This window comes from Pantherophis guttatus, chromosome 1, assembly GCF_059756535.1.
Source record: "Pantherophis guttatus breed Tessera chromosome 1, ASM5975653v1, whole genome shotgun sequence".
NCBI classification, from domain to species: domain Eukaryota; kingdom Metazoa; phylum Chordata; class Lepidosauria; order Squamata; family Colubridae; genus Pantherophis; species Pantherophis guttatus.
Genome location: NC_142063.1, coordinates 106,241,234 through 106,258,420, shown reverse-complemented (window position 1 = coordinate 106,258,420; position 17,187 = coordinate 106,241,234). Strand labels below are relative to the sequence as shown.

At 36.8% G+C, this 17,187-nt stretch overlaps 1 protein-coding gene across 2 annotated transcripts in view; it reads right to left on the bottom strand.

The window, feature by feature from the left end:
* Positions 1-4,701, bottom strand: part of TOLLIP (toll interacting protein) — a 41,881-nt gene extending 37,180 nt beyond the window's left edge. For both annotated transcript variants that reach the window (XM_034416846.3, XM_034416847.3), the window contains exon 1: positions 311-4,701. In XM_034416846.3, the coding sequence (XP_034272737.1) occupies positions 311-343 (33 nt within the window). In that variant the 5' untranslated portion in view covers positions 344-4,701. The remainder of the gene's footprint in view (positions 1-310) is intronic.
* Positions 4,702-17,187: the final 12,486 nt, after the last annotated feature.

Here is a 17,187-nt window from a genome sequence, read left to right as displayed (position 1 = left end):
CTCCGGGCCAGCTGAATTTTTGCCTCTGGAAGTGACTCTAGCCCGGGTGACCTCTGACTCCGCCTACCGTTCACAAGGCCATCACGGCCCTGGAGCTGCCCGCCTGCCTTTACCGGCAACCAGGCTGTCAACCGGCGCCTAAGCGCTACGCCAATGTGCCAGGAAAGAGGAGAGGACGGGAGAGGCCGCTGCGGAACCCTCCGGACACATCCCCAAAACACCCCCACCCCCACCCCACTATCCCCTCGTGAAGATTAAAGATGAGCGAAGAAATGGAAAGTCCCCGGGTCTTCAAGCAAACACGACTCACCGGGCCCCGCTGTGTACTAACGGTGGTCGCCATGGCACCACCCGCAAGACTTCCTTCCTCTCTCGCCGCGATCGGCCGATGCTCCAAACAGGAAAGCTCGGCCGATTTTCCCCCCCTTCGTTTCTCTCTCACTCTCTCTCTCTGTGTCGCCACGCCCCCAAATCCACCGCTATTTAGCACTGCGCTTGCGCCCGAGGCTCCCTTGGTAGCCGGCGCCGCCGGGCGAACCGCTATGTGGCCAGGCGCATGCGTCAAAAAAGAGGAAATTCCGGTTTTATAACGTCGTCCTTTCCTCGGTCATTTTCCACCGGCTTTTGGACGGTGACGGTTTGCTGAGGGAGCGCGGGACTAAGCGAGCATTCACACCGAACGGGGGAGGGGCATGCGGGGGGGGGAGGGCTCACTCAGGAACTGCCGAGCGTTATGTACACAATACTGCCTAACAGCTACTTGAAATTATTTGAACCGTTCGACTTTCTTTTTCGCCGTTATTGACGTCACTAGTCTAAGCAACCATAATGCCGCTTCCTCAGCTTCAGACCTCGCGAGTAGAAGACTAGGGTCCCGTTGCCTTGACGCCGGGAGTCATCCGATTGGTTGGCACAATCGGGTGGGCAGGGCAAGATAATTTAACGCTGACTAAAAAATTGACCCTAAGGCGATGCTTTTTATTCGGGATTTTTTTTTATTATTTGTCATTGGTATCGCCCCCCCCCGCTCTTATTTTTTTTGGATTGGCGGTCTTTGCGACTGCCTTAGAATCGCCCTTCGTCTTCCAGTCACTCCAAGAGCCGAGAAGGGAGACATACAGGCCGAAATAAAACAGTAGAAAACCCCAGCTGTAACGTTTGAGGAGCATTGTCTCATGCAACACAAAATTAAGAATAAGGCGATGGAAAGAATGCCTCAGACTGCAGAGAGATTCTGTTTGGGGATGCTTAAGGAGGGTTTTTTTTCGAAATAAGCACCAAGGGAAAGGCTTTTAGTTGCTGAGAAATGTTTGCTTTTAAAGAATGAAATGGATTTGTCTCTATGGAGATTCTCAGTCATCCAGGTCATGGTTATCCCAAAGGTGTTTTTCCCCCCCCCAAGAGGCAACTGGACTTTCTGGTTTTTCTTCGAAGACGTTTCACTTCTCATCCAAGAAGCTGCTTCTACCATCCAGTCAGAACTGAAGAAGCTTTTTGGATGAGAAGCGAAATGTCTTCAAAGAAAAACCTGTAAATCCAGTTGCCTCTTGGGGGAAAAAAGTACTTTTGGACAATCACGTGGATTAAAATATCCTTTTCTAGCTTGCTGCAGTTTGAAATATAATTCTATCCCTTCAATATTTCCTACGTGCCCAATCTTGGGTTTAGGGAGTCTGTTTGGAATACAGTAGGGAATGTTAACACAGTGCAATTCTTGTGTCTGGGTCAGCAGACAGGGTTGCAGTCTAAAATGAGGGGAAGGATGTGGCATATTTTCTTTTCAACTACAGTATCATCTGTTTTGGTTTTTTATCAATAGACAGCCATGAATCAGAATATCAACTGTGCTTACTAAGTCAGTCTGTTGACTGACAGTTAAATACCAAACATGTTCATTCCCTTTGTTATCTTGTGAGCTATATGATGAATACTTACAGCAAAAGAGAAAAAAATAAATGTAAACAGAACCAAAAGTGGGGAAGGCAGGTGGGAATGAATGGTTCTGAGGCATCTGTGTTTCTGCACCCTGCTTTGCATTAAGCCTAAATATTAGAACACAAATTGGCGTAGAACTAACTTAGAACATTGATTTCTCCCTTAAAGTATGAATGAAATGACTACTTCAAAATCACTTTTTTCTTTACCTTCTGAAGTGTTCATCTCTTCTGCAACTCCTTTTTTCAGCAGAACAAAGGTATTATAATCTGAGTGATATATTGGGAAACCTAGTCTGATGATTTGAAACTTATTTAAATAACATAACTTTCATGTTGCCAAGATTGGCAATCATTTAATTAAAATTCATATGTCACATCCCATCAATCAGAAAGAGAATAGTGCAATTAGAGATTTTGACATTTGTAATGGATAATTTATCTGACATACATAAACACACACAAGTTGCAGGTACCTGTGTTGTTTTTACTAGCTTGAGTAAATTGATTATGATGTAGTGGAATTAAAGATAACATCAAATTTTAGCTAGTGGGGATTTTGTCATTTAGTCTGCCATATATAAAGATAAAGGTTTCCCCTATCCAGTTGTGTCCAACTCTAGGGAGCAGTGCTTATCTCCATTTCCTAGCCGAGGGAACCAGCGTTGTCCAAAAATGCTTTGTGATCATGTGACCAGCATGACTATACACCAAGGCACACAAAGCTGTTATCTTCCCACTGGTAGTACTTATTTCTCTACTTGTATTTGCTTTCCTATTTTTATAAGTTTATAAAACCATTATCTGCAGAGGTGCAGTTCCGTGTCACGCCCACTATGGCCACACCCACCATGGCCACGCCACCCCACACCCGGTCCTCCAAGGTCAAACCCAATCCTGATGTGGCCCTCAATTAAATTGAGTTTGACATACGTGGTCTAGGACAAAAATCAGTTTTCAGAAGACAGCCAGGAATCCTTATTTTTCTGTAGATTTTAATTCCACTTGTAACAAGATTTACAAACATCTTAATGTAACTTCAGTTGATAAAGTTATAATTTCACGCATGTTAAACTTCAATATTAAACACAAATAGTTTTTAAGCGAACTAATTTTATGTATTAAATTTGTTCGCCATCCATCTCACTATACCAACTGAACAGCTTACAATCAGATGTATATATACTTTTGAATCAAATAGATAATAAACTTGGTGTAACAGTGATGATACATATGTAAAATGGGTATTTTAGAAATAAAAGAAAAAATGTATTTTAAATTTCTGTAAAAACTAATGACAATTATCCAAGAAGCTTTGTAATACTTCTGCAAGGCTTATACTTGATTTAGAGGGTGTTTTCCAGTTTATTTCAACCTAGAATTTTCTTTCAGAAAGACAGAATTTAAGGAATGGTTACAGTCATGGTTGTCCATGGCTAAATCGGATAACAGCATGAGCAATTGCCATAATGCAGACATGCTGAGAAGGTGCAAGTTACAAATTTTCTATAAACATAATATCTTAACATCAAAGCTGAAGTTGTCCCTGGGCACAAAATTTTCAGACACATTGATCCAAATTAATTAGCCTACAAATTTAACTGCCATCATTTAATCAGCTGAAACAATTAACTATGCAAGCATGGTTATAGTTTGTCAGTATAGCATAATATAACTAAGAGGCATAGACTGAATAATTTTGCTTGGGTTGCAAGCTTAAAAGTTAATTTTACATCTTGATCGTTTAGGAACTGACTCTTGAAAAAAATGCTACACATTTACTCTGCTCCAGTATTAATTTTTTACTCTAATTTTAATTTTTTTTAAATTAAAAAAAAATGCACCATGCTGAAAAACACAAAAAACAAGCAATCAAATTATCTTAAGAACATCAAATGTACTATCAGATCTGGAGTTGTTTCTTAGTTGCTTATAATTCTTTGTTACCTGATGGAAATAGTTGCACCAGGATTGATTGTCATTTATTGCTTCTTTTGACTCCTTGAAGCCCATGCTTGTGTCACAAGTAATAGTATGCAGCCACTGTTAGGTTCCTATTCAGTTGCCTTTGATTTTTCCATGCATTGAAGTCTTCTCTAGTGATTCTTGTCTTTGTATTATGTATCCAAAATATTAAAGCTGTAGCTTCATTATTCCGCAGAGCAGGCTAATAGTGAATATTTTGTTCTTTGAGACCAAGGTATTCCTGGCATTTCTCCTTGGGATTGCAATTCAAAGCCTCGGTTTTTCCTTTTTTTTACCCTTTCCAAAGAAAAGCATTTTCATAGATATATATATATTACCACTGGGAAAATGATGACACTTAAAATATTTCATTGTCAGTATATCTCTGTGTTTTAATTTGCCGCTCTTATAGTCCTGCCCAAAGAGCAGGCCTCTTTCATGACTACAGTCATTATTCCTGTAATGAAAATAGCTCAAGCCAGAGCAAAACATAAAAAAATAGAGTTGCTGTAAATTGTCTGAGTCCTATTTGCTACATTATAATAAATATTCCCCCTAAAGCAAGGGTGTCAACATCATCACGTGTCATATTGCAACTTTACCCCCCTTTGCTAAAACGGGTGGGCATGGCCAGCGCGTGACACAACCGGCCCGTGGCCTGCGAGTTTGACACCCCTGCCCTAAAGGAACCAGTTTGGTGTAGTGGTTAAGATGCTAGTGCAGAAATCAGGAGATTGTGTTCTAATCCAGCCTAAGACATGAAAGCCAGCTGGATGACTGGGTCAGTCATTCTCTCTCAGCCCAACCCACCTCACAGGGTTGTTTGGGGGAAATAGGAGTATTGCATATGTTCCCAGCCTTAAGTTACTTATAAAGTAATAAAGATGGGGCAAAAATCAAATAAATAAAGGAATGAGCACCGTACCAGTCCAGCAGACACATTATGAGGGGTGTATTGTTATTTCTGTCACACACCCAGATTAAGGAATCTACGGAGTCTTTTTTGAAGTTAATAAGAATGGAAATCACCATTGCCACCTGCTGAGCAGTTCAGGAAACTGTTGGTATTATGAATAGTTGTGACAGGTGTTACTATATTTTCCAATTGGAATTCCAGGGGAAGCAGAAACTAGTGGTGCAGAAAAACATTTGATGAATTCATAATAACTTTGGTGATTAAATTGAAAATTGAAGCCATGGGAAAGATAAAATAATAGAAGTCTTAATGGCATTGGCAACATATTGGTGTAATTTTAAAGAACAGTTTGGAGAAGTAATTCACATAAATGAAAAGGCTATACATTTATATTGTTTGCACAAAAATATAAGGTATAGTAACGTTCCCATCTTCTACCTTACCTTTTTAATGCATAATTTTACCAGTGTTTGTATTTTAATTTGCATTGCCCCAAAATAGATAGCTATGTTCATAATAAAATACATCAATTCAAGACAGTGATATAGTAATACCATAAAAATGCATCCTTGCCTTAATGCAAGATAGAGAGTTCATAATTTTCTGATCACAAATGTTCTATAAATATATTAATATGATCTTAGTCCTCCAGGGCACTAATATTTTGAGGGAGCATCAACTCAAAATGAACCTGCTAATAAAACCTTTTATAAAAAAAATAATAATCTACACAAATAATTCAAATGCATGCTAAACAATAAATAAATCCTATTATTTACAGAATGATTTTGCATTAAAATGTAGAAGTAATGTAAGTCTTCCTTGTACCAATTTCTTTGCATCCAGTAATATAAATTGTACTTCATTTATATTTTATAAAATAAATGTTGTGGGCCACACTTAAATATCTGTACAGCTTTATGTAGTGGCAGTAGCAACAACAGTAAAGAATACAATATAAACAATATTTCCTTTTCAATATTTTCACCATATGTACATACAGTAGTTTGATGTGGGGGTATGAAGAAATATTGCTGTCTAGAAATGGGCAAGTTTTAACTGACAGCTCTTATATTTTCTCTGTCTAGTACAAAATTTTCCATTGGCTGCAAATAGTTGCCACCAGTCTTAATATGGCCACTGAAAGTAAAGTACAGCTTTTATTTGCCACAACAAAGGAGCCCTGGGGAGTCTCTCTGACTTCTGCCACTTCTTAAAGTTGACTCACCGTTTCAGTGCAAATTAGGCTATGTAAATGAAGCACCATAAATTGGCAACAGAAAGAGAAGTATAAAATACCTAGCCATCCAAATGGATCTCATGCTGTGTTTTACTCTGCTCATGTAGAGCACAGAAAAGCAAATCCTGGAAGTGTATTATTTTGCCGTGTTCTTGAAATCTTTGCATGTTCTTCCCCTTCTTACCCAGTCATAAAATACTATTCTAGCTCGGTATCAAATGTTTACAAGGATAAAAAGTACTATTTATTTAGATCCCTCCATAAAAGAGTGACCCTTCTTGAAAATGGTTGAACAGGATTCATGGACTTTTTGTTTGCTGTAGATCAGGGCTGTCAAACTCATGTCCTGCGGGCCGGATGTGTCACGTGCTGGCCATGTCCATGCCATGTTTAGCAAAGGGGGAAAAGTCCCAATATGTCATGTGACACTGCTGTGACACTACGAGTTTGACACCCCTGCTGTAGATTATCCAAGCAAACTCCTAGGGAACATATAGATGACAAACAAAAGTCCTTTGCCAGGCTTTGTAATGGATGGGAAAAGAAATATATACCCAGAATAATAACAATTCTCACAAGCAAATTCCTAATTCCTTCAGTTTTATATAATGGAAGGATAGAGTTAAACAAACATTTCCCAATAGAAACCTTTACCCTGTAGACAAGGTTACACTGCACAGTGCAAATGGTCATTTTGATTATTGAAGAATGAAATGAGACAATCTGAATTGCTTGGTTTTATGCATCCAATGAACATTGTGGGACCTTAGGACAATTTACGCAAGTGGTATTTCCTATGTAACTAGTATAAGAAATTATACATTCTTATACTACATTAACTATACTTACATTGCAGTAATGCATTATGATTTACATTCTAATATCATATACATGTAAATACTGTATTTACATCCAAGTGTCATATATTTCAATATTTCAGCAAGTATTGCGGGCCCAATTGGCAAAAGAAAGCTCAGGACAGACTTCCAGTGGCTCTGCGATCTCCGATGGACGCTCCTTTAGGAGCTCCAGCCCCGCGATTTCATTTGCCGCTAGAACAGCGAAAATCAGCTGTCTAGCGGCTCGAAACACCCCCAGGGAAAAAGGGGGAGAGAAGAGCAGAAGGGTCTGGATAGAGCTCCCCTAGACCCCCAGGGTTTTTTTTTAAGCCTGGGGTTTGCAGGGTGAGAGCTCCCTGAAAGCCCTTCAGTGCTCCAGATCCGGAACGAGTCTGCTTTATGCAGAACAAGGTGTCGCGACCACACCAGCAATGCAATTTTAAGTGTTAAGTAAGAAATTTTGACTTTGGATGCTGGCAGAGCAAAATCAGGAGAACAAAAAATGCAAGTATTGAACTTTAACTCCGTTTAAAAGGGAAAAAAATGGTGTCTAAGGGTGTGGAAATGAAACTTAATAGAGAAAGTGCTTGTTAACGCTAGCAACATTGTTAAAGCTACTGGATTACACATCAAGAAAAAGATTTAAAGTGGAAGTGGAATGGAAAAGACTATGGTATTGACCTCAACTAATTTATACTTCTAAATTGTGTGGAAAATAATTGGACTTATTGCCTTATAGCTGAATAAATTTAAAGTGAAAACTGAAATATGGCTGACATCAAGGATGGAGGATCATTATTATATAAGCCAGCAAATTCACAAGTTGTGACTGTAAAGGTCTTACAAGAACTCTTAAATTTTCATACTTCTGTTATATTAGAATCAATTAAAAGGACTGTTCAAAATCAAAATTTGGAGAATAATGATTTGCTGGCTGGAAAAGAGGAAGAAATTAATCAGGCTAATGTGACTTTGGAGGAGAAAAAAGAGGCTGTCAGAATCAAGATGGAAGTTAGTACACTGGAAACAGGTTTTGGTAGAGGCTTCTATGCAATTAACTGAAAAGCAGCAAATAGACTCTTTCCTGCAGACTGATAAATTTTACTGTGACAATCCTTGGCTTTATAGACAGAATCAATATTTAAGGAATGAAGTGATTGATTATACAAGCAGGAAGAGTCGAAATGGGGGTTTCAAATTAAAGGAAACAATTCTAAGAAGAGAACGAATTCCAAAGATACATCAACCTCAAATCCAAATTCAAAAATTTACGAAAATAAAAGCAGGGGGAGGAGCAATGCTGAAGAAGAAAGTATTATTGAAGAAGAAGAACTGGAAAAAATATATAAAGAAAGGAAGAATGGAAGATTAATTTCTTCTGGGGAGGATCTTAGTAATAAATCTGAAAAGCTTACTGAAATTAGTATTTTTTAAGTTTATCTTAAGAGTTAGAAATAACAACCCAATGGATTAACAGTATCTTTAAGGTTATATTCTGAAGAATGTTTTATTGAAGTAAAAAGGTTTAATTAAAATTGGATAGCTTTTTAAAACTTACTGAAGTATTAAAATGGTTAATTTAAAATTTAATGGATAGCTTTTTTTAAAAAAAAAAATTGAAACATATTTTAAAGAATGTCTTATTGATGTATTAAGAGATTTTAAAATGTTTAGCCTAAAATATTTTTTTTAAAAAAAGACATGCTTTAAAGAAAGTTTTAAAATGTGTGGGGATAAAATTGTTGCATAATTTTTAATAAAATTAAAAGATAGATAAATGTATTAATAGAGAAGTAATAAATGTGGGGGAAATGTCATAATAAATGAAATGATAATTTTAAAATATAATAAATACTGGAGGAGTAAAAAGAAGACACAAAAGATGTATTCAGAAGATACACTGAATGATTATGTATTGTTTGTTTCTTTATAAAATAAAAAAAACTTTTTAAATTAAAAAAAAAGAAAGCTCAGGACCGTATTGTTTGGAAACATACAGAAGAGGCCTTCATCCTGCAGTGGATAGACAGTGGCTAAAATGATGAAGATGATCATATGGATAGGACTACCAGATCTGGGCTGCAAAAATCCTGATATCTTCATTGATCTGATACTCATAGACATGCAGGAATCTGGTTGCACACATGGAAGCATATATAAACTTAGTAACATAAGAAGAGCTCTCCTGGTTGAACTCATTTTGTCCAGCATTCAGGAAAGATGGATGGGGGGGGAGGGCATTGAGATGCTTTCTCCCCCCTATTGCTTTGTAGCAGTTGATACAATTCAGGAGGCAGTGTTCTTGATAGTCAAGGCTTCCGTGTATTTGTCTCCAATTTAAGTTAGAGGCAACCTGCAATATCTGATGGCAGTGAATTACATAGTTTAACAACACATGTTAAAAAGTACTTCATTGTTTCTGAATATTCAGTGGATAAATTCCTAAGATTGTGACTGAGAAATGGACCAAAAAAAAAAATCTCTGCACACTTTCCCTGCAAAATTTAAAATAACTTTCATGTGTTTTTTCTTACCTTTTAGTTTAAAAGCTTGGAGTGGAGAAGTTTCTTTGCAGAGGAACTAACTATGTATTTTAACTGACCTTTTCTGTAGCTTTTTCAGCTTTATGGTGCCCTTTTCAAGATTCATTGATCAGAAAGCTTTGTGTGCATAGGACCTTACTTGCTACATTATAGTTCTTTGTCTGCAGAAGGTTTGCCTTTGCTGTACTATAATTATTTTTCACTTTCAAGAACTCTGCACTTATTTCTCTTTACCCTTAGACAGCAATGGAAAACACAATAGACTACCCAGTGGAAGTCCCTCCCACTCCTACCACATAATTTTTGTCCATGTCATCATACTTACTGATCAAACTAGATTAATATTGGCAAAACTGATGTTCTGACAATTTCTGCAGAATGCAGTAGAAGAATGAAGAGCACTGCTGAGCAGCTAATAAGTGGCCATTCTTCAGTCATGCAGCACTTCAAATAACTTCTCTCAAAGGGAGAAGAGAAAATTCTATTGGTTTCAACACCTGGTTGAGCAGCTCAATAGGAACAAAATTGAACGTTAGAGCAAAATCATTATTTATTTCATAGCTACATCTTCATTGCATGGTCAGCCTGAAAATAAAAGTTATTTCAATGTGAATCAAATTCATACAAGTATTTTTGAAAGCTGCTGCAGGGGAAAAAAAGTTCTTTCAGCTGTTTGATCAGTTTAGCAGTCTTTATCTTAATTTTAATCTGTATATAACATGTAGGAACAGCCGAAGGCAGCATATTTTTTTTTTTGAATTGTTAAGATATATCATTTTCTAGGCTTACAAAATCATACTTGCTCTAATTATATTGGTTACCATTAAGGTGCTTTGCAAACCAAAGCTCAGTTGTGTGCAAAATGCCCGCGTAATGTAAAGCTATTTCAACATGCTTAAGTAAGTTAAATTGGGAAATGTTCCATGCCAGTTAGACCGCAAGCAAATTAAGAGAGAAAGTTTGTGTTCATTTTGCATGGACAGTAATTGTCAAATGATACTACCTAAAGATAAATGTGATTGGTCACTAAATTAAAATGGAATTAAACAGCATAGTAAAAGAAATATGAATGTGGAAAGTAAAATAGACAGTCTTAAGACAGTCTTCACTACCATGCTGCTCTTCTTTGCAGATGTGACATTTGCTGTTGGTCTCAATTCTGGCTTTGTATGCAATTGCTCTTAAACCTTAGTCTTCTGCATCCAAAATTAGCCCTTCTGTCTCAAGACTTCATGATGTGTCACTTTATGACACTAAGCTGGCAGGAATAGCCAACACCCCAGAAGACAAGCTCAGGATCCAAAAAGAACTTGACGGACTTGAACAATGAGCCCTACCCACCAAAATGAAATTTAACACGGAGAAAAGCAAGGTTTTACACCTAGGCAGGAAAAACCAGTGCAAGTACAGATTAGGTAAAACCTGGCTCAAGAACAGTAACTGTGAGAGAGAGCTTGGAGTCCTAATGGATGATCACTTAACATGAGTCAGCAGTGTGCAGCAGCAGCCAAGAAAGCTAATACAATCCTTGGTTGTATAAACAGAGGCATAGTGTAGAATCAAAATTACATGAAGTATTAGTACTGCTTTATAAAGCCTCAGTAAGACCACACCTGGAATACTGCATCCAGTTTTGGTCACCATGTTACAAAAAAGATGTTGAGACTAGAAAAAGTGCAAAGAAGAGAAACTAAGATAATTAAAGGCCTGGAGACAAAAACATGAACGGTTGCAGGATTTGGGTTTGGCTAGTCTAGAGAAAAGAAGGAGGGGGGGATAGGATAACAGTATTCCAGTATTTTGGAAGGTTGTGGTAACCTTAAGGAGGATGGGGTCAACTTATTTTCCAAACCACTAGAGGGCCAGACAAGGAACAATGGATGGAAACTAATCAAGGAGAGAAGCAACCTGGAATTAAGGAGAAATTTCCTAACAGTGACAACAATTAACCAGTGGAACAGCTTGCCATCAGATGTTGTGGGTGCTTCATCACTGGAGGTTTTTAAGAAGAGACTGGACAGTCACTAGTCTGAAATGGTATAAGGTCTTCTGCTTGAGCAGGGCTTTGGACTAGAAGAATTTGAGGATCCCTTCCAGCTCTATTCTGATTGATGTACTAGCTTCAGTGCATTTTCTTCACTGTCGTTCAGATATTCTTCCAATGTCCTTTTTTCTTTTTCAACTGTCTGGTGTACTTGCAAGATTCCATGCCCCACTTATGGTCCTTGTTAAACAGAGTCTGTGAACATTGCTGAGTGGATGAAGGACATGATTCATTTCATTATTTTTATGGTTTCCTAAACATGGTTTTTAGTTCTGCTTGAGTCCAGATGATGATGATAGTCATTTCTACCTGGAAACATCATGTGTCTAGCACTCTTCCTATTAGATTTTCATAAGACCATTAAGACCACATTTCAATGGGGATTGAAAGGTTGATGTGCAATTGTTTATTGATTAGCAAAGGTTTTTATATATGTTTTATTTTTATGTTTGGTTTGATTTTAAATTTTTGTAAACGGTCAAATGTTTTTAACTGATATAAAATAGGTATGACTGATTGATAAACAAATAACCTCTTCCTGTCATTCTATTCTTTTTTAAGGAGGGGAAAATCAGGAAAATCATATATCTTTTTTTAAACAAGATAATATTGCCAAAGAGAAATTAAAAGACTTTCCTTGTCCTCTTAAATCTGTAATCACTTTCTAATTGAGATATTGAGATAGAGGCAGACAATCAGTTAATAAATAAAAATCCTTCAAAAGTCAGTCTACCCTTTGGGTGATTTAATGGCATTGAAAGAAGGGGTGATTTTGAAACCTTGCTCTCACCTCCTGTTCATTATAAATAGTCTTTGCTTTTCCACAGTAAAATTATGTTTGTCCTCTATAATTTAGCTAAAACTTTCCTCTCTCTGCAATAACAGAATATCACACTTATTAAGTGCCATTACTTTCATATGTGAAGAGGAATGTCAGAGGGAAGGGGAGGGGGGAAACCCTACTTCTTGAATGTCATGGATTCCCCTATTGGGTAGTCTAATTTTATAGCTATTAAGGTTTTTTTTTTTAATTAAAATTGAGTATTGGATAGATTGCAACATTATAGGGTCTCCCAATAGGGATATTCATCAAGTTCTTCTTCCTTTTAAAAATTCTTCCACATCATTGATTCTCGTGGTTGAGTACCTTCAAGCAAATCATAGTTGGGCTTCTTTTTTGGGGGTCGGGGGGTTGGGTAGATACTAAGTCACAAAAGTTAATGGAAGTTTTCTATTTGATTAAAGAAGACTCAGACAGAAGATCAACTGGACCAAGCAGCTAATTTTTCTTCATATGTTAGCCTAGTAACAGATACATAGGTCCTATAAAAATATTTTGAACTAACATCAATGGATTTAACAATCCATTTAAAAGGGGAAAGGTCTGTCTTAAGGTTTAAAACAAAAATGACATATGCCTTCAGGAGTCATCAAAACAGATAACAAAACAGATAATTTACTAGTATGTAAATAACTTTGCCATTTTTTATAGCTTGGGCAGATGAAAAAACAACAGTAGTCACATATCAAAAATGTATTTCAAAGGGAGATTTATAATACTATAATTTCATATTGAACTGGGGAAAGTAACATTTGCTTTAGTTTATGCTCCAAATGATGAGGCAACATTTTGCAAAAAATAAAAAAAAAATCCATTCTTAAAATTGTTCCAGGAGATATTTTGATATTTGGAGATACAAATGAAGGCTTTCTTTCTGAAATAAAATAAAACTGAATTTTCCAGAAGGATTTCTGGCATTGTAAAAAAAATATTTAGGATTATCCATCCTCTCATAAAAGGAATTTACTTATTAATCTGTTAATAAAATTTACCAATATGTGCTGGATTTATGGTTCACTTTTAACTAAATTATGGAAATCATGCCTCTGACATGTAGACATCATAATCCAATAACCATACAATTAAACAGAGGGCTATCAAGACTGATAAAGTGGAGACTTAATAGCTTACTATTGCTGTAAAGATTATTACACTGAAGGGTCAACAAAAAGTGAAGAACTTCTTCCAGACTAGTTCCTGACAGTTCTTTAGTGCAGTATGTGAAAGAGTATACAGTATGGCAGAAAGTTGGGAACTCCATTTTATTACATAATTATTTTTCCAACTACAGAAGTACAGCCATATAAGAATTCTCCCATATCTGTGAGAAGAAGGAAGCCAGCCACAACTTCCACAGGTTGTTCCACAGTAAGACTGTGCATTGTTTTTCATTTTAGCCAAAATAAATTTGGAGTGCATATGTGTTCAAATACATCTGTCTGATTTATTAAAATGTGTTGCATCTGGATTTGGTTCCCAGGTCAGGGCCTATTTTTTGAAGCCACTCAGCAGCTGCAAATCCTAAAAACTGGCATGCATTAATAAATTAAAAAATAGGGGCTATATTTGCATTTCTCAGCATTCCAAAATACTTATTACAAATAAAATCTGAATCATTGTATAGCCTGATCTATGACTGAGCTTTACAAATAAGCCGAACAGTATTGTTCAAAATTAGGAAAATTAGTCATCGGCATAATAAGAGCGCCCTAATGACAGTAGGGAGTTTGTTCTTAAGCACCCCATTAAAGTGTTCTACAATGCCCAATAATGGGAGAAATAAATACAATGTGATTAATATTCAAAGCTTTACTAAGAGCACATAGTGGTAACAAAAAGGATAAGATTTAGAGACTAGCAAAGTGGGGTGTCAGTTGATAAAATAGGGCCTACTAACAGCAGTAACATCTGCTTTTTGGGTAAGAAATACTGTAACTCAAACCATTTAGGAAATATGTAGCAATAATTAAAACCTATTTAGATCCCTAAGAAGGTGAAAAGTCCATAAAGTCTATTCAGAGAACCAAAACTAAATTCTCTAGATAGCCAAGATCGTGTGGTTTTCACAGACCCTCTGTTGCATTATTAGTGAGACGTAAGTGAAAGCCACAGCTGGCAAGGCTCCAACATCCTGGTGCAAACCAACCTCTTTGAGTTAATGTTGCATGGTTGCTTTTCCAGGATGGCTCATAGACTGCTTGAGATGAGGAAGCACACATAAAATATTCCTTGGGACTTTTGATTGATCATTTGGCAATTTCCACAATCCATTGGTATCGGTAATGAGCATTAAACATGCCTGTCTCTGATTGCAGTAGAATCAGATCCTGAAAAGAAAAAGGATCCAATGAAAGCCCTCTAGAAAAACAAGTATACATATACAAATATGTATAGATGCTACTATTAGGAAGTGCCACCGGCTGTGACATCCTGTGGAAAGTATATTTAGCTAGCAAATCCAGATTGCTTCTGATTACTAAGAAAATTTGTATAGAGGCTACAAGGAAAAAGCAGAACTTGAACTTGAATAAGACAAAGCAGTACTGAAATGTTGGTGAGGGAGAAGCAAGAGTCGATGCCTATTTGGAACAACTTTTAGCAATAATATTATAAATTCTTTCAATTTCAAACAGACTTATTGTTTAAATTAATATAGGCACTGATGCCAATTAATTATTGGTTATGCTCTTCTTATCTTGTTGATTAAAAGTAATTAGAGGGGTATAGAGTGTTACCAAACTAGCAAGAAGATGATTCTGAACTATCTTTCCTGTCACCATGGAATCTTCTATGCTTCTCCAGATAATCACTTTCTTCTGGATGAGCTGCTCTTCTTCTATTTTATGCTGTTCTAGCATGAAATTACAAAGCTCCATGCTGCAAATTAGTTTTCTGTTGGGAGACTGAACGCATCAAATAAAAGCCAAATCTGACTGGCTTCAGAAACTTCTCTCGAGTAACTGTTTCTTGAAGAGTTCCTAACAGCAAAACTGCACTTTGAGTGAAAAAACTGCAGAAAATATTCTAAACTCATGAAGCTTGAACTGCTGTTACTTACTGGCTTCTGAGATTTCTGATTTCACATCTAAGAAAAGTCTGAGATCCTTCTAGAAATTATGTAAAACTGTTCTTCACCCATGAACATGTTAAGGCAATTGGCAGGAGAAGTGCCAGCGAAAATGTAAATTTTAATTGCAAAGATTGCTCTGTCATGTTAACAACATTAAATATATGGACAAAAGGGCTAAAGTGTAATTAAGACACAGATAAGAACGAACTATATAAAACTATCTCAGCGGTCGCCAACCTTTCTGACTTTGTGGGCCAGTGATGGCAGCGGTGATAGGGGGGGGATGGTTCCATGTAAGCGGGCCACAGCCCAGTACTGGGCCACAGCCCAGGGGTTTGGGGCCCCTGCTCTATCTGGAATGGCATTTGAAATAGCTGTAATTAAACCAAACAAGTTTATTATTGGCAAACTTTTCAGAAATCAAATGACCACAAAGAGTCCTCCAGAAATTAGTGCACTAGGCAGAGGTTGAATTTTTCTCCTGCCAACAAACAGCTGACTTTGCTACTGAAGTCGGCTCTTTGACTGCACGCTCCCCAGATTTGAATGGGACCCAACACAACCCTTGGATGAGTGTGTACTTGCCAGGGAAGAGAACTCTAGATGATTGTAATTCTTGGTAAGAGCGATTGGAAGTTGAGTCTTTATCTTTTCTTCTTCTTTTTATATATATATATTTATTATAGTTCAAAAAAACCAAAAGAAAAACAAAGACAAATATATAATAGTTTTTCTATCACGGTGTAACATCACCAAAATGTCCATGTATATATACACCAATAATCAGAAAGTAAAAATAGAAAATATTTACAGATTCTTATATACATTTACATTTCCAATACTTATTGATTACCATAATTATTCCATCATCTATAATTATAATCCAGCATTATGCTTTGTCACTCTCCCATCGTTTCTGGATCCAGTCATACCACATGTTCCAACTATTATAAAAATCTGAGTCTCTTTTACCCTTGATCAGTTCTGTAAGTCTATCGGACTCCACACATTCCATGATTTTATAAATTATTTTTGAGTCCATTGGTAGATCCTCATTCTTCCATTCTTGTGCAAATGCCAGTCTCCCTGCAGTGATTATGTGCAGCATTAGATACCATTTAGTCAATCCAATATTTACGGGTCTAACCCCCAACAAAAAGGTTTCCGGTTTCAGTTCCACTCTACAATGTATAATTTCAAGCAACCATTGTCTTATTTTTATCCAATATTTAGCTGCCAGCGGACATGTCCACCATTGGTGGAAGTAAGTTCCATTGCTATGCCCACATTTCCAGCACTGTGAAGATGTCCCGGGGAACATTTTAGCTAATCTTGCTGGAGGTAGGTGCCATCTATAAACCATCTTATAAATATTCTCTTTATAAGAGGATGCCATAGTTAATTTTAAATTTTTAAGCCAAATCTCCTCCCATTTTTGAAAATCCAATGACTAACCCATATTTCGCTCCCAGGCAATCATGGAGTCTTTAACGACTTCCTCCCCCACTTTCAATGATAATAGGTAAGAATAGCATCTCGATAAAACTTTCCTGTCATTGCCTAATAATATTTTATCCAATTCTTTATCTTTTCCTGTCAGCATTTGGAGTTTTTTTTAGCTGCGTGTCATTTATAAAGATCATGTTTTGATTTTTATTTTATTTTTTTGCTTTTGACCTACATTTTTAATTAATCATCTGGTGGAATGCTGATTTATTTTATACCCCCTTGCTGACTGTGGACTTTTTACCTTTTTTTACTGCTTTTCTTTGTAGTTAGGAGACACTTTTTTTTT